Raw genomic sequence first — 18824 nt, forward strand, 5'->3', positions numbered from 1 at the left:
TACAGTAGTGAAGTTTTGAAATAATTTCCTAGACCAACCTCACTTACCTCGCATTAGTTCAGCTAGCAGTGTAATTTTAGGGTGTACAAATTAGAATGCTGTCAGAGAAAACAAAAGCAGAAGCTGTGTTCTAGAGGTACCAGATGCACACCAGTCCCTAATGGGGACATGGTAAAACCAATGATTGATCCCTCAAGCTGCTTTCTGTCGTGGACTTGGTCACCAGGGCATGGGACTAAATCTAGCCAAGCATAATCCCTTAAGCTTAAACAGTAGAGTTGAAAGCAGTTTAACGCTAAGTGCTTTGATATATTGATCTGCTCCTGTTGCACCAGGTTACCTATTGCTGTATGTGTGTATGTCTCCACCTCATTTCAAATGTCATTGAAAACTTACGTCATAGGGTTGCCTTGTCCCCTGCTTTTGAATGTAGCCATGATATTCCAGATTCCTTTCTTCTTCTCCTCCTTTTCTGTATAAATGTTTCATCCAAGAACTTAGATTGCAGTCCCTGCTGTGGCATTATTTTACAGCATTTTACTAGGAAGTGGAGAACAATTTATTCATCAGCATCACAGACGCTAAAGTACTGTCACCATGATATGTACAAGGCAAATTATGCCAAGATCATCTCTAGATATTACCAACAGTCATCTATTTTTGTGAATTTACCACTAGTCATACAAACATCCAGAGAGGGTCATGATGGCAGTCTTCCATGTCTGTGATACGCTTCAGGGAGGAATCCCTGTTTCTGGTCCTGTTGATGACTGACCCTCGTTTAGCGAAGAGCATTTTCTGCATCGGTACTTTGTGCCTGCCCTCCACCAGACCCCTACACCCACCAAACCACTTCTAGGGAGCAATCTAGTTGTTGTACTGTAGAACCAACCATAGGATCAGTGTCGCGTACAAGCAATGTGAATGAGGGTGGAAACAGGACCCTGGGGAGAAGCGAAGGCTCATGCCGTAGGTGTACCTCGTTGTTTATAAGATGTTGTCAGTGTCAGATTTTTTTAACAGTATTTTTCCCCGTCACATTGAGAAATTATTGGCATTATTGCAGTTAATACACTTTAAAAGAATATAAATTGCTCTTTAATAGTCGTGGGTTTTCTTAGGCTCTTGTGTTTCCGTTTTCTCAAATTTAAGGGTTTTACCATGACTAGTTTTGCTTATAGAAACATACCTTTCAGACTGTCATTCCAAGCACATTCATTCTTTTGCGTGTTACTAAGCATTTCTTTTTTTTTGATACGTGGTGTCTCTCCCTGTACAGGTTATTGAGGACAACGGTGTTCGAAGGGTTGTGGTGGTCCCCCAGGCTCCAGAATTTCATCCTGGTGGTCACGCAGTGATACACAGGCCTCCACATCCCCCACTGCCTGGCTTCCTTCCTCTTCCAGCCATGATACCCCCTCCACCACGTCATATATACTCACCTGTGACCGGAGCCGGTGATATGGCAACGCAGTACATTCCACAGTACCACACCTCTCAAGTATACGGCGATATGGGTAAGTAGCTTATCCAATATTGCAAGTTCTATCAAAGGAAATAGTGCTCTACATGTTTCCAGCATCTGTTGTGCTGATGTATGGGCTTTATCAAGGAAGTTATAGCTTGAATGACAGCTATACACAAAAGTTTCATGAGGGTGCCATTCTTGTTTTTAATGAAGTTTATTATTCTAGAAGAAGTTATTTTTGTCAGTTTGACTTGTCTATTCAGTGATCCATTAAGCATGTCCAGGAAAGCAATGCAGGAAGTGTTTGTAGTGATTCAGTTGATGTCTTCCCCTGAGATTAAATGTTTAAATCCATACCTGAGCACTGTTCTGAGGTCTCATGTCTTGCAGGTATCCTGTTTGAAGCGTGAAACAGCAGTTCTTAGTATTGATTATGAAAAAAAAGATAGCTGTTTTTCATAAAACTGTATGCATTTAGTCTAGTGCCTGTATTGAGGACCCACTTGAGTAAAAATCAGTTGGTGCCACCAACCTAAACTTAATATTGTAGTTGAAGTTGTCCTTGGTGGTGCTATTGACATCTGCCTTTAATACTGTTTAGCGGCAAAGCATACGTGTCTGCTAACTCAGGGGCTGCATTCTTAGATTAATATTTACATTTCTGGTAGACTTGCTTTTCTTTAGATAAACTTCTGTTATAAAGCAGGTCCTGACCTTGAAAGACAATAGTGCCAGGTTGCTGTTTCTAGAGGGAGAAGCTAGAAGCTATGGAGGGGGAGACTAAACGTAACTTTGTCATGTCGCTACGTGCGTAGATTCTCAGTGTTCTGTGCTGCTACTACTAAAATCATCTAAAAATGTCCTCCATGTAGTCAATGTGCTTAAATAGTCATGTTGTAAAAAGCCATCAGCTAACAATATACTAATGTCTTGATCTTGGTGGAATTCTTAGTGTTTCTGTATTCTTAAATTGTACTTTATTTGTTCCTTGTGCTACTTTGATAACAGTTCGTTTTTAGATGCTCTTTGGGTGCTTATTTATAAGTTTTTATTAATTTCTTGGTTTCCTGTAGATGGCAGTTGTTTGCTTTTAGTTTGTTAAAGTAAGAGATTGGAGTATGATAATTAACTGCATAAAAGATAAAGGATAGTTCTTAATGGCATAGCATTTTTTAGATTTCTGCTGCTCGGTTATATCCCTTTAAATATGAATTCAATGATAATTGCTAAACTGCTAATATAACAAAAAATTATAAAGTGGGATTCTTTGGTTTTGCTTTGTTTTAAATATATATGGAAGATGCTTTTGGATTTAGGGAATTAAGAGGATTAGGGATGCTTTGATTTGTTACATATTTGCTACAGATTCCATAATTACGGACCACTGACTTTGGCTTTCAGAAGTCAAAGCCCACAGTTAGGCTCTTACATGAGGAATCTGAATTTAAGAGGGGGGATGGCAACCCAGAAGCACTTAGACCGTGGTAGTTCTCTAACAAGACCACCTAAGTCTCTAATGGTAGTGAAGATCAAATTTCTAAATAGTCACAGCTTATCTAGTAGTCCTCTGTCAAATTTTCAGGGAATTAAGCTGACCTAAAAAAAACAGAAACTGAAAAGTTCTCTAGTTTTGTGATTTTATCCTTCTTGAAAGGAAGTTTTCATTTGATCTTGTTTTCTATACTTCCTAGCACATAAGGAATAACAAATAATGAACTTCATTCTTCAGACCAAGTGATCCACCTTACCTGAAAATGAACAAATTCTATTCTAGTTTTGAAGGATGTATTTTTTTCAAAGCTTTCATCATTTATCATAGATAGGGTTACGCCAAGGAAAGACTTGGTGCCATGTGGTGCACTATTTTAAAGTCGTGAGTCAGTAAGCTGTTTCTAAGCTGTTGTGGTTTAACCCCAGCCGCCAAATACATGCCACTCACAGCCACTTGCTCACTGTGCCCCCCCTGCAGTGGGATGGGGAGGAGAATGGGGAAAAAAAAAGAAAAACTCATGGGTTGAGATAAAGACAGTTTAATAGGACAGCAAAGGAAGAGAGAACAATAAGAATAATAACAGAACATACAAAGCAAGTGATGCACAATACAGTTGCTCACTACCCACTGACCAATGCCCATCCCATCCCCGAGCAGTGATCACCCCTTCCCCCGGCCAACTCCCCCCCGGTTTATGTACTGAGCATGACGTCATGTGGTATGGAATATCCCTTTGGCTGGTTTGGGTCAGCTGTCCTGGTTATGCTGCCTCCCAGCTACTGGTGCACCTCGTTGCTGGCAGAGCATGGAAAGCTGAAAAGTCCTTGAATTAGTATAAGCATTACTTAGCAACAACTAAAACATCAGTGTGTTATCAACATTATTTTCATACTAAATCAAAACCACAGCGCTATACCAGCTACTAGGAATAAAATTAACTATCCCCGCTGAAACCAGGACAGAGGCATGAAGGTGAAAATGGATAAAAATATTAGAATTGGATAGAAAAGTTCACCAATCTGCAATTTCCTTTTTTTCATTAGGCTAGTACTGACTTTTTTCCAAAGCCACGTTTTGACTTAGAGATGGGACTTTGGTGATACAGCAGCAATGCCTTGGGTTACTGTGTACAGGTATAATGTACTTACAAGACCTACCCATACTGCCTTCAACCTTTTAATGTCTTTCAGTTGCCCTATGCTTTTTTGGGTTTTTTTCCAGCTGATTTCTGCTGAAGCACCATTAAAGTAAGAGCTCTAGTTGCATTCCAAAACCTAAAACTTCTGTATTTTTTATTCAGCATAAGAGCAAACCTCCTCCCATGTAAGCACATTTTTTCTGTGCTGACTTTGTCCTGTACCTTACAGCTCAAGGAAGATTATAGAAACATTTTAAGAATAATTTTTAAGTAGGAAAAAGATACAGGAAGGAAAGATTATACTTTCTCCCCTAACATGTTGTTAATGTCCAATTAGTTCATATCAGTTTACCTGCTGGACACTTCAGTTTTCCAACAGAAACAGAGGTGTAATTTTACACACAAGCGTGCAGCTAATGCACATAGCATAGCATTTTTAAATAGATTTTTAATTACATTCTGTTCTTAGTGATTCTTTTTAATTTTTTTCTTGTTTACTTTCATTTAGATACTCTGCCTGCTCATGGAAGATCCAACTTTAGAGACGAAAGGTCTAGTAAAACATATGAAAGGTTACAAAAAAAATTAAAAGATCGACATGGAACTCAGAAGGATAAGTTAAACAGTCCTCCGTCGTCTCCTCAGAAATGTCCATCTCCTACAAGTGAACATAATGGACTTACAAAAGGACAGGATGCAGCTGGTATAAGCACAGGTTCTACCAAAAGCAAGTCTTTGGTTAAAGGAAAAAGCAATTCTCAGCCAGATGCAGAAGTAGAAGGTAAGTGTTAATAAAGATAATATATATATACATTATGTGACTCCAGTGTCTGGCTGAGCATAGCGTTTCTAGGTAGAAAACCACACTTTGACAATCTTGGAGTTGGGTAGTAGCCCATAATTACCCTGACTTATATAGAACGGAGTTAAGGGCGATCAGCCTGCTCATCACACTGGAACGATGGGCCTAAGAGAACAAAACTACTGACATGCAAGTCTCCACGTAGATTTGAGCAAATCTTATTAGTCATACTTCATAACACTGTTCAAAGAAATATCTGTGCTTTGTCCAAAGTTATTGGTGCTTACATTCTAAGGAATTGCTGAATATTGATGGCCTGCTTGATATTGCAGAAAACATGGAAAGAACCAGGCGTCTGATACAGGAAATGTACATTCAGCTTGTTAAAGAGAAGTATTTTGTAAAAGAGATGCTGCTGTGTTACACAAAATTCACATAACACCTGTCCCTGCCAACTCATTATTGAAAGGCCTTTGTAGAAAAAGACTGGTCCTCACACAGTAGTCTGTGTGAGTTCATGTTTTCTAAGACACTACCACAGGGAGTGTATTTATTATTAATACCTTTATTTCACTGGAAAGCCTGCGATCTCATAAATGGACTGAATTCACTCAGTCTTGGTCATAGAGTTGTTGAATGTGATGATGTGTCACTATGCAACTTTCAGGTCACTGTCATGGCACTTCAGATTCAGAACATAACGTCAAAGACTTGCCGTCAGCCGAGTGCAATTTTCTCAGAATAGGGAGCTGTAACTAGTGATGCTGAGGGAAATAAACCGTGACTTTCTCAACTCACTGAAGTTTGCTTTGAGGTGATTATTCTGTGCCACTGTGTATTCGATTGCTGTAAACCAAAAGGAATGCAAAGAAAGTATATCTAAGCAAGACCAGGAAATCTCAACCTACAGGAGCTGTTTAAAAACGTGTCGATGATACGCTGTGAAAGCTTAGTACCAAGGGACACACCTTTGAGATACAACCTGAATTCAGAAGTTGGGAAGAGCTGCTCCAAACTTGAATGAATGCTTGCTGCTATAGTTCCAGTTTGGCATTTGTCGTGGCTTCAGTTTACTTTCGGTTCGTTGGTGTTTATATGTGAGCTAACTTTACCAAGGCACAGGCGATGAAACGTAGTGTTGCTTACATATGTTATGAAAATTATGTTAACGGTTCCTTAGAAGTATTCCATATGAAAAATGGAAACTTTTCAAAATTATTTAATTAAGGAGACATTTGGGAAAATTATGTACTATGACTTAAACTTGTAATAACAAATAGAAGTCAGAAATGCATTTAATTAGTTTAATTTGACCTGTGTTTTTTAAAGGCTTTGTTTTTTCTTTTATTTTTCATTTTTCATTTTAGTTTAAGGCAGTGAATTAAAAATGCCTGTCCACAGCTTCAAAACTGAGCAGCCTATTCACTTTCACTATTGAAATAATAAAATTTTAATATTGGGGGGATGAAAGTACATAAAACACTTTCTATATACTTTATAAACCTCAACTGTACCTTCAGCTGAAACAGAACACCTTAGATTCTTTGCCTGAGATGTAACTGAAGGCTAAGCTGAGGTTTGCCCTTGCAATTGGGGGAGGCCAGCAGTGTTACCAGTAGTCTTCCAGCTGATGTGCAGTAACATTTAAACTACTGTAACTTGACTGCATCTACATCCAAAGAGGAATCTATAGGAAATATCTCAGCCAAGAGTTTAAGTTCTCCGGAGCAGTAGTTTGTTTAAAGTTATACATTAATAAAAGATAACCAGGCTTTCTGTATTCCATAAATCATAGAACAGGTTTAGATATAGTTTTAGATTAACAACTTCTTTGGGAGGTTTTTTTTTTGGTTTTATTTTGCTCTAGATGAATGCAAGTTGGCAAGGTGTTCTATTTTATAAATACTTTAGTCTATGTGCAGTTGTTGACTTTTAAGAGCTATTTCACTGTAAAGTCACTGAACGATATTCATGGGTAATTTTTGTTTGTTTTGATTTTGTTTTTTAAGAAAAGGATGAAGAAACAAAAGCACTTGAAGCACTTCTTTCTAATATAGCCAAGCCAGTGGTAAGTAAATTAAGCTTTCCATAAAATCAGAATGTATCTGTTGCTATTTTACACAGTTACACCTCCTTTTCTCTCTCCAAGTTTGAAGGATCTTTAACTTCCCTCACTAAAGAAAACTCGCTTAACTTCTAGTCACTGAAATGTAAATGACCAAAGTAATTTTTAGTATATTAACATTTATGAAGCTAAAATTGTCTTGATATGTATTATGTGTAATTCTCCTTGGCCACTCTGTGAAATCTCAATATTAACATAGTTATAAAAAATATATATAGAAAGAGCTTGTAACATTGCCAGTAAGGTAATGGTGATGCTTAACATAAGATGATGCTAAACATCATCTCTTACTGTAAAATGTGTTCTCAATTTCCTGTAATATTGTTTAGTTTTAACTGTCCAGGCAACAATTTTACACATCGGATATCTCTAGCCATGAGAGATACCTGGCAAGGTTTTGGAGACCTGACCAAAAATGAGGGTTTGGAAAACCTTATTTGAGAAGTAAAGAACAATTGTGACAGATTTCTCTTTAAGAGTCTCTGGCACGTCCAGGAAAGAGAGACATAAAATTTGTCAAGGCAGGTGACTGTCAGCAGTGGGCTTCTGACTTTACCTGCTTGAAAAGTTTGAAGAGCAAGCTGTTTGTTATTTTTACAAGCAGACTGATAACGAAAGGGTGATAGTCTTGTTGGTAAGACTCAGAGTGGTGGGGATAGTGGGCAGTAGTAGCAAGAGACTGAAACCACCCGAGGAAGGTGAAGATTGGTGAGACAAGGATACCAGAACTTTATTGAGAGACTAAAGGGCTGAAGTCTGGGGTGGAGTAAACAAGGAATACAGACTGGAATGAGGAACCGTTGATTAGGACCAGACTTCAAGAAGCTGGAGAAGAAGGGTCAGAAGGGGTTATGGCTGTAAGAAATTAATGTAAGTCTACATCTGATAGCACTGATTTTTATCCAGGACCTGGAATGTAATCCAGCTTTCCCACGTCTCATCTTTCTTCCGACAGCAAGCCCCTGCAAAGTCCTACCAGCAGAGATTTTGTTTTGCTGCCTGTTGTTTCACTGCCCAGCTATGCATCTCGTCTCCGCAGATGTTAGCAAACACCTGCTGCTATCACTCTGTTAGGTCCAGCAGTAGAGACTTGTGCAGTGAATCTGAAGGCTCCAGGCTTGCTGTAGGATGGAGCCAGAAAGAATTACAGAGAGTCATTTGCTATTAAAATATATATATTAAAAAATATGTAAAAATATATAAAATATAAATAACTTATATACACACACACTCTAGGAAAATATGCATCAAAATACTGTTTAAGAATTCTATTCCATTCTCAAAGCGAAGCAGGAAAGATTTCTTACTCATGCTGGTCCATTGTGTTCAAGATTAGAATAGCCTTTTGTTTGTTTTTTTGTTTTTTTTTTAACACAGTTAAGATGCTGTTCTTTCTGTATGGTCCCTGCTGTTCACTGCACAAAACATACCTACTTCGGGAATGGATCAGGGCTGTGTAGCTAAAAGGGGCTGGTGTCTTTGACCCCTTTTGACTCTGAGTCATGAGAGTCTGTCCCAGTAAGGGAACACGTGCCTAGTTTAGCTACATACCGCACCAGAATGGATGCAGAAACAACTTTTGCTGCAGGGTTAGCTTGCTGCAAGATAGTGCTGTCACTGGGGCACGCTGGACAACAGTGTTCTCAGGAGCTCTGAAATCACGAGTGCCTGCTATGCCCTTCTTAACTTCATGAGAATGTGGATGATCCTTTCTATCCGGACTAGAGGTCAGGGGATCAGTTCTCGAGATGTATGGACAGTCCTCTGCTGGTGGTCAGGGCATACGGGATGCCATCCAAGTCTGAGGCATCCAGTCAGTGGCCACATTGCCAAGGGAAATGACAACTCTGAGCTTCCTGGGGTGGTTAGAGTGAGACTGTGAGAAGTATGATCAACAGGTGGTGTCTTCTGCTATGTTGCTAATGACATATGAAAAAGCAATGGAGTGCCAGTACTGTCTTTTTTTCTTTCACTTCCTTCCACCCTCAACACTCAACCATCCACGCCTTTTAGGCAAGCACGCTATTTCTCCTCCCCACCATGTCCTCACTTGTGTGTAGCTGTGTGCCTACAAGTCATCTCTTTGCAGACCTCAGAAGACATCACAGGCTTAGGCAGTAGTAGTCTGCTACAGACTAGACAGTGTACACAAGGCAAAAAGCCAAACTTCCAGCGCTTGAGAGGCTTATGCTTGGTGAAGGCAAGGGATTGTCAGAGCTGTGGGTGGGTGGAAGACTGGCTGATGTTACAGCTTGGGGAGGTGTGACATGATAAGAGAAAGTGAGGCTGTGTTACCTACTCTGGCCTTGCAGCATCAGAATCAACCCTCCCACCGTTTCTCCAAGAAAACATTTCCTCACCCTCCCACAAGTGAACCAGGAGATGGTGGTGTTTTTCGCACCTTCTGTTTGTAGTTCTTGTCAGAAATATTCCTGCAGATTTTTGATTAATGTTTTGCTCGAAGCACTCACTGTGGGAATTGTGCCATGATGCTGCTCTTGATGGATCATCTATGCCCTCTTCCCTGGTTGAACGTCAGTGCTGGCACAGGCAGTACTGGATACTGTCTGTGGTGGTGTTCAGATGATGATACAGGTGCCGTCCAGTACAGTGTCCATTGCACCATATCCTGCCCCAGAAAGCCCGGAGTAGTGCTGAAGGCTGTGACCTGTCCTGGACTGTCCCATGTCTCAATGCCCAGTTCCAGGACATGCATATCTAAATCAGGTGGTGGGCTCCACGGTATGCTTTCATTCACACCTCTCTTTCAGTTCCGTGCAGTATGGGGCACATCAGCGTTGCTGCCTCTAGACTCCCATTACATGTTTTTATGAACATGTTCTCATTTTCTTAAACTTTTGCCTGTATGGATCTCCCATCCTTTCATATGTGGCAGTGTTAAGTTCGTAATGTGACACTGCCACCAGGTGACCCTTGTACTTAGGGTCTTCTTCTTGAACTTTCTATACCCAGATGTAAGTTGGGGTGGTTCTGCAGATTGTACCATGGTGAGTCCTCAGCATTTGAGCAGGGTCTCAACCAGTTGTCATGTCCATTAACCAAATAACAAAGCAAGCAGAAGAGAAGACAAGGGGACCTGAAAAGACAAAAGCAAAATGAAGAATGGAGCAGAAAGCTGAGTATTTAATAAGGAGAGGCAGTAGGAACTCAGAATTTGAGGGTTGGTTATATAGCTTGTAAATCCCTCAGTAGGGCATAATGTTTTGTGGTTCGTGCATGTTCTGTGTATGCTTGGGGGCTTCTGGAACGTGATGCGTCTCACTCACCAGTTAAGTACCTTGTGTTGCTGTCTGAATGCAACCCAGTTTGCACATGCTAAAACTGCTCTTTTGTTTGACCCAAATGGCATGTGTAGTATAGTTAATGAGGACACTCACTTTTTCGAGCTGAACTGCTAATGAAGACGTGCCCACCTCTTAGTTTCCTCAGTGCTGGGGCCCGACTCAAGTATTGTACTCTGCTTTGCAGAAGCACACAGTGCTCATAGCTGCGACAAAAATCAATTGCAGCTCCTTGAATAAGCATACAAAGTAATAAGTAATGCCAAGTTTTCCGAAAAAGTCACTCCTGAGTGTGTCAGGGCACCTAAGAATAGTGGATTCTTCTGATCTTAATTATTTTTTCTTCAAAAATACTTTTTTCCTCCTTATATCACAGAGAGTTTTTTAATATATGCTAGTGTTCCGTGCTTGAGAACTGACATGAATTTCTGAAACTTTAGTAACTCTTTTCCGTAATAGCGCTCTGACTAGTGTTAAAGAAGTCAAGTATTGGGGTATTATTGAACATCAAGGATAAAGGACAATATTGCATAATTGCTTTTTAAGCAATTGGTAATTACTGTCATATGTTTGCATCGTGTGAAGCTGGAATTTCGTTTTAAAATTGTACGTGCTGATGTAATCTAAGACTGCTATAGTGTATATATACAATAGAGAAAAGTTTTTTACAGGAAATCTTCATTTTAGCAATTCTTCATCTTTTAATACTTTGCTTTTGTCCCTTATTAATAGTTTTGTAAGGAAGAATATAGCTGGACCTAGACTTGTCTTTAAGAATCATTCTCTTAGCTGGAAGCTGAATCTGAAAAGCAGTACCAAATGTTTTATAAATGAGTTGACAAGGACTTAAATTACATTCTCTGATTCTCTCTTGTCAGTGCTTGCAGCTCTGATTTTTTATTTTTTTTAGCAACTGAGACTAGTTGAAAATACTCATACACCTATATGTGTATTCACCTATAGATGAATTTACTGAAAAGCTCCAGAACTTACAAAGTATGTAACATAGGTCCAGAAGAAAACCCTTGGTGTTACTTAGTTCCGCCCCTACTGCCTGTTCTTTTTGTCTTATTACTGACCCCTCACATACAAGCTGTATTTCTGGGGACCCCACAGTCCCCCACCCTGATTCGCTGGGGTTGCAGAAACAGAGAAGGGAGCAGCTTCGGGAGGATTCAGGTGTATGAGGCACAGGGTTGGGCATTATATGGTTTATCACACAGCACTCAGATTCACTGGGCACCATCTGCTGGTCCCAGTAACTTTGGTGTAGGTTGTAAATTTTCTAATCCAGCAACAGGGTTACATAAGATGGATCCGGATTTCTGCCTCACTGGAAATGCAGGATGGAAATAACTGTATATATAACTATATATACCTATATACATATATCACTATATATATAACTCTATATATATGTATGTATGTATGTATCTATCTATCTATCTGTCTGTCTATCTATCTATCTATCTGTCTTTTGTCTTTAATCCTGTTAGCTGCTTTTGTTTCATTGGAACTTTTGACTTGTCTTGTAAATTCTAGTCAATTGTAGGTTATTTGCTTAACATATACCTTTCTTTTCTCCATGTGCATATGCGTGCATGTGTATATGTAGAGAATTCATATAGGTTTTTATACATTACAGCTTTTTATGCACCATAACTATGTCCTTAACCCCCAGCTTCTGTGAATACCTTTCGCTTTACGTTTCTGGTGTTCAGTTCCATTGACTTGCTTTGGCAAATTGGCCACAACAAAGCTTCAGCTCTTCATAGTATTCTTTAGACACATACTCTGTTTACACAAAGTAAAACAACCAGAACAACCTACCTAGCCACTGTTTTTTAGCTTGGTACACAATTCTGCTTCATTGTGTTACGGTTACTGTGTTAGTAGTTGTCATCTATTATTTTAGAAGTGTTATGGTAGGTTTATGAGGTTTATGTGAATTGACCAACAAACATTGTCCTGGGAGAGTAACTCGGGAGAACAGTTTTTCATCCAGTCAGTGACTTAAAGAACATTTCATCCTGTTCTCTGTTGACGCTTGTTGGTATGTAATGATTCCACTAATACTCTGGTTTTAATGTTACTAGTCAAAGTGCTCTTACTCTGTAGTCTGTAACGTTGTCTTTGATCTCCCTCCTACTCTTCCTGCGCTGTCTGTACTGAACAGTTGAAACCTCTAATCTTTTAATGTTCCAGTAAGATGTAATGCCACCTTTCACTCATACCAACCACATTGCTTCTCTGGTGTGAAAGAAGATAGACAAACTAAGGTGTATGAAGAAATGTAATCTGACAAGTGTATAAGGCAGTTTGGCATTAGGAAAGTGTTAGATGGGATGTTATGTTTAGTTCTGGGCAAAGCACTAAGGTAATGAAACAGCAGGAGATAAGGAGAACGGTGAGAATGATCAGAGACTTAGGTAAGTGAGGGGAGGCACGAATGCTAACAGTCTTCAAATATGTAAGAAACAACTGCAGAAAAGAAGGGAAGATATAAAGTTCAACTCCATGGTGCCTAGGACTAGTAGGCTTAGCTGGGTAGTAAGAGAGGTACTGCCTGGGCATTAGGAAAAAAATGTCAACTGTTAAGGTAGCTAAACAAAGGAATAAATAATTTTACAGTAGACCCACTAGTCCTGGAGCACAGTAGATCCTCCAGGAATCTACGCTACTTTCCTTCAGTATCCCCTGCTGCCTTCTGCAACCCAGGAGGGAGGGATTAAGATTGCCTGAGAGGGAGCTTTTACCACCCCAGATGCTTCCCACAACTTCAAAAACTGCTAGAATTGTACTGAGGTGGTTGTAGTTAGCGTAGTTTGTGACTGCATCAAGAGTATAGTGGAATTTCTCTTACCAAACTTTCAGTTGTGTTTCCAAGAACTTCAGTGGGTCGTCTTAGCATTTGATCCCTTTCAGGATGTGATGTATAGCCCTGTTAGCATTTAAGGGCTAAGTGACCTTATTTCCAAGACATAAAAGCTCATCGTGTTTGATTTTTCTTCCTTTCTGTTTCTCTGTTATCAGTAAGTCATCTGCTCTCTGCTTCGGTTCTCAAAGTTGGCCTGTTCTGGTTTTTAGTTCAGCATATTATAGCGATTTAAGAGCACTGGTTGTGAAGATAGCATTTTGACTCTGATACTCTGGTAATAGATTTCCAAAAGTAATTATTCACAAAATAGATATATATTAAAGTCATATTGTAAAACTAGTCATTTCATCTAATGAAATGTGTTTTCAGTTCTCTTATGAAATGATTGGAAATAGCAGACAGGTGGAACATATAAACCACAATAGCAGACGTGCAATATTAATAAACACCCACAAATTTCTAGACTTCCGTCTATAACGGATCCTAAAAAGTCATCATTACATGCACACACCCGTGCACTCACCTACAGAAATAGGAGCATCCCCAGCCCCTTGCAGGACGTGTGGGTTTCGAGCAGCACCTACTCTTGTGGGAGTGTGGGTGCCTGTAACCGCACATCTCCTTCGGGAAACGTGGGTGCTTTAGCTTCGCATTTAACTCCGTTATTCCCTAAAATCTGTTGTTCCCTCCAATCTGCTAATCCACAGGCCATTGAGAAAGCTCTCCACCAGGTGACTTGTGCCCACTCGAGCTATGGGTCCCTGCCTGCTGCACCCCAAACTGCTGTCGCACCAGCTGGGGTGCGATAACTCACGGCATCCATCAGGCCTGGATGGAGGCGGAAATGGTGGCAGGGCAATTTCTTGCACTCTCAGGCAAGGTTTTGATCATTGCTCTGTTCCACTCCAGCATCTTTTATCCTTGGTACGGATTTTCATGCTGCTTTTACACTTTTGAAGACAATTCCTTCTCCGTTTCAGTAGTCTCTTTGCGATTCCCCGCTTACCGTGTAATCCACCCGAGGGTCGCCACCTTTAGCAGCGTGAGTCTGTTGAGGCAAAAGCTTCTCAGTCAGTTGGAGGTGTTTCTCTTATTTCTGAAACAGCAACTGCTGTTATCCAGGCCTTTTTGCAAATATATATATATATACATATAGATATATATATGCGCGAGTATATAGGTATATGTACACAGACCTTGTGAGCATGCCTTCGTCGCAAGTGCCTGGGCTCGAAGTACGTTACGTGTTTGTAATACTCCGTTCGCTAACAGAGTATTAAGTTACATCCTCAGGCAATTGTATCCCTATTAATTTCCTGATCAAAACCAATTTGTTGGGGTAGTTAACCACATGGGTCCTAATCTAATGCGAGAGTCTACTTGTCACAGTCATAATTAAATGCCCAAAGCAGTTTCTTTATGTACCTGCTACAGTAATGCCAGTCATTTTGGAGAAATTCCTGAGCTTCTATATATTTCATATGAAAAACAAGTCAGCAAGAAAGTATTAAAAAAAAAATAAATCATAGTACCAGTCACGTAAAAAAAAGTCTGAAACATTGTCATTTAATAAAAGGACTGATTCACAATATGTGCTTGCCATCTCTTGTGCTTCATAAATGTTGCAGTCATTTTTATGTAGCCCACTAGGTGGCATTTGTTACTTAGAAATTTGTTACGTTCAGCCCTAGGCCTTCGCATTGCACTTTTCTCCTGACATTTCTCAGATTTCTAGCTTGATTTCATCTGTAAAAACTGATTAGTAGCTATTAGATCAGTATAAATACTGTGATATGATAATGCTATATGATTTTCTTCTCTTTTATTTGGTTCTACACGGCAAAGCAGCATTTATGTACAAGTAACATTTAAATGGCAGAGGTTTCAAAGTTGTATTTCTACAGGTATCAGACATTCGGGCAAGAACAGCACTGCTTATGTGGTCCCCTCCATCCAGTGATACCAGAGAAGATGCTGACAAGAATGACATACCAGATGTTTATACTTACGAAGTAATGATTTCAAATACCGGAAAAGATGGAAAGTACAAAACTGTATACGTGTAGGTATTCATTATTTTTATTTAATTGCTGCTGCATTGAATTATGTGGCTTAGAATCTCATTAAAAATCTGCCTGTTGTCCAGAGATTAAGGTAATCAGCAGTTTTGTGCAAGTTCTCTTTAGAAACGAACTACTTTTTCAGTAGAGTTGGTTCTGTTTTATTACTGAAGTCTCTGCCATCAATTAGAAATTAAAGACTTTGTTCTTAGATATTGGAACCGCGTTTTAATGTCACTTAGCTGTATTTCAACCAGCCACACTAGAAACTATGGGTTCTCAATTGGTGAGATATACAAGTAGTGCGAAATACAAATTGTATTTGTAGTTATTTGCTTCAGCACGTGCTTGTGCTCCCATAAGGTTATCCCTCCCTTCCCTGAAAATGCTCTTGGTAAGAGACAGTTTTAAGATACGACATAAAGTAAGTAGATTCACACAGAACACAACTCTAGCAGCAGCAAAACAAATAAAACTCCTCAATTGTTTCATTCCTAATACAACGGCTTTCATTCGTTTTTTGGTAACTTTGAAAAATATAACAGAAAATTAACCTTTAAGGGTGTAGAGCTCTAATAATTATAAGTCTTTGTATTTAGCTACTTGATCTTAGTCACCTTCCTTGGATTTCTTAAGAAGCAGTACATGAATTGCAAGTTGGATATTGCTGTCCTAGAAGCTTAGAGGAAAAGAAATGAGCTTTGCTAACTTAAGCTCATGTCAGTAAAATCAGACTAATAGATGTCACTGAGGTACCGTTTCTGTTTACTGGGCTCTAATAAGTACGTATATGCAGTCATTTACAGTTTTAGATAATTGTTTTTGCAAGGCTGAACTGAGCTTCTAAAGGCCCCAGTACTTCGATGGTTTTTGTGTAATAAAATACACGCATACACGTGCAGCTGATCTTACTGAGTAAAGAGGAAAATAATTATTCTTAAAAAACCCCAAACAAACAGAACAAAAAAAACCCCAAATCACCGTGACAAAACAACAGGAATCAAAAGCAAGAACCCCCTAAAATTCAAAGATAAGTGCATTTTCACTTTAGTGTATTTAGCAACAGAAATAAACTGTTGGCAGATATATTTCTTAGAAGGAGTGTTAGGTGGATGAATTAGATGATGTATGTCTTTTTAAATGTATGGGATTCTGAAACAGTCTCTTAAACTAAATCATATCTCTTTCCAGTGGAGAAGAAAATAAAGTTACTGTAAATGATCTCAGGCCAGCAACTGATTACCATGCAAAGTGAGTATCTCCGTCTCTATTCGTTAAATTCAGTGGAAATGTTTTAAAAGTTTTGTTGTATCTGTGTATTTGCATAAGTCTTCAGAGATTCTTTACCACATCTGACCCTCCTGTGAGCTACAAATCAACATTTTTGGCTTAGCTGAGCACAGAAAACAGAAAATTTTTGCGCCCCCATCCACCATCCATGCTCTTTACTTCTCATGTCGTGACATGAGCCGGTGACATTTTTCCGTCCTTTGAGCGAGGCACAGATGCTGCGTGCTTTCTCTGTTTCCCAGAGGCAGCAGAGGGAGGTAAGTGCATTGCAGAGGAACATGATCACTGCCGGCCACCTGAAGGGCAGGTTATGCTGCTTTCGCTTTGCTCCAGCAGGCTAGTAAATCTCACCTGTATGCATTACTAATTATGCCCCTAGCTCAATGTAATTTCTAGCAGAAATTGCTAATCTAACTCCTACCAGAATTTGAGGCTTCGCTGTGTCCTGATGAAGAAATAGCTTAAGATTGAAAAGAGGTAGTTAGGTATTCTTCTTCCTTCCTTTTTTATGTATTGGAGGGTTGTTTTATCTCTTCTTTTAAAAAGAACCAGTATGAATACAGCAGTTTATAAATACATAACATTGTGAAGGCAGCAGTTTATAAATACATAAGATTGTGAAGGCAGAAGTGAAGGCCACCTTAAAAGTACCGCCTTTTCAAGAAATAATTCCAAGTGGAGAGTGCACCTTTAGTAGTGACCGAACGTGCAGCGTGTGAAGGATTTGCCTTTTGACTGCGGAGAACCCCAAGTCTGTGTACTGACCAGGGAACCAATTTAGAGGCATCTGGTAGGAGGCACAGGGAACAGAAGTGTGTCTGAGTAAGGATCCAAGTGAGAAATGTTGTGCCTCTTCCCACATGAGCTTTAGAACATCAGCAGTGGGGAGGAGGAGGATTTCTATTGTGTAAGTCTTTTGATTAGCATTTGCTCAAATGGGAGAGCTGCGTTCCTGGTCTCAGTGTGAGGGGGTCTGTACCTCCTTGTGCTGTTTTCCAGGATATTGTCCCGATTACCAAACTGGAAGCAAAAGAGGGTTAGTCTGTTCTTCATCACACGCCTCATTTAATTTGGGCCACTATATGGCCTGCAGCACAGGTTTGGGAGAAGGATGAATGATAAATTGACTCAAAGTTCTTCATATGCAAGTGTTTTTCCTGTGATTTTGTTCCTATTTTTTAGTAGAGTTTATGCACTTTACCCAAAGATGTTTAAGTTGAAAATGCCTGGAGCATAAGGGTCAGAGCCTAGGAATGCTTTTTTTTCCTGAATAAGTCCTTTTTTAGCAGGCTACATTCAGGTTCTTTCTTGCTTAATTCTGATAGAGGATGCATGGGAATAGGTAACTTAGCCATCTAAGCTCTTCCTGAATGAGGAGTTAAAGTGAATTCTGCCAGCGCGAACACTGCCTAAAATCAGTGAAGACCAGAAAAGACTGAACTATGAAGATAACTGACAAATTACGTATTTGCAAGTGTATGCAAGCACAAACAGCTTTGTGTGCAACATTAGTCACTGTTCACATGTGTCTCTCTCCCTGTTCATGAAGTCAACAAAGCCACATTTCTTTTGACTTGCTGTTTATATAACAAGAACATAAAAAGACTTTTACATCTTCATAAGCAGGCAACACAAGTCCTACACCAGTGGTCAGAGGAAAGGGTTTTTTGGGGGTTTTTGGTTTTTCTCTCGAAGGAACAGGTGAATCAGAAGAGGGTAATGTGCAGGTTCACCCAAGGAGGAGACAAGGCATAACTACACAGCTGAGGAGCGTGAGCAGGAGAGCAAGGGGGAGGCCAGATAGTAATCTTGTATTTAATTTTGGAGGAAAGCTATTAGAAAAACAAACCATTTCTCTTTGAGACAGAAGCAAGAATTCACTCTTCAGAAGTGCACAGGGAGTTAATTCCTAGCCTTCCTTTAAAGGAAAGGGTGAACAGACTCAGCAAGATCCTGAAGGAGTGCAGAAGGTACTCTGAAAAAGTATCAGCAGCTTCATTGTGCTCATCTGACGAAAGCACTTGCAGAAGAATAATTGGTCTTAATATCAATTAATATGTCTACAACAGATAATGAGCCTGCAAGATGTTACCATTATTTCCCAACCAAAGTAAAGCGAATAAGAGACAGATTTCAAATGTAATTGTGAGACTAAAGCTGACAGGTCGTGATGATGTACATCCGAAGTAAAGGTCTCTTCTTTTGCATTACTTTATTGACCAAGATGCTTCCACCAGTTATTTATTAATAACAGTGCTATTTTAATAAT

General features: G+C 39.6%; 1 protein-coding gene across 8 annotated transcripts in view; it reads left to right on the forward strand.

Moving 5' to 3' along the window:
• FNDC3A (fibronectin type III domain containing 3A) overlaps nt 1-18824 on the forward strand; it is a 123473-nt gene that overhangs the window by 71049 nt on the left and 33600 nt on the right. For all 8 annotated transcript variants that reach the window (XM_074565820.1, XM_074565830.1, XM_074565855.1 and 5 more), the window contains 5 exons: nt 1280-1517; nt 4607-4879; nt 6910-6968; nt 15110-15267; nt 16457-16516. In XM_074565820.1, the coding sequence (XP_074421921.1) occupies nt 1280-1517; nt 4607-4879; nt 6910-6968; nt 15110-15267; nt 16457-16516 (788 nt within the window). The remainder of the gene's footprint in view (nt 1-1279; nt 1518-4606; nt 4880-6909; nt 6969-15109; nt 15268-16456; nt 16517-18824) is intronic.

Source organism: Larus michahellis, chromosome 1, assembly GCF_964199755.1.
Source record: "Larus michahellis chromosome 1, bLarMic1.1, whole genome shotgun sequence".
Lineage (NCBI taxonomy): Eukaryota > Metazoa > Chordata > Aves > Charadriiformes > Laridae > Larus > Larus michahellis.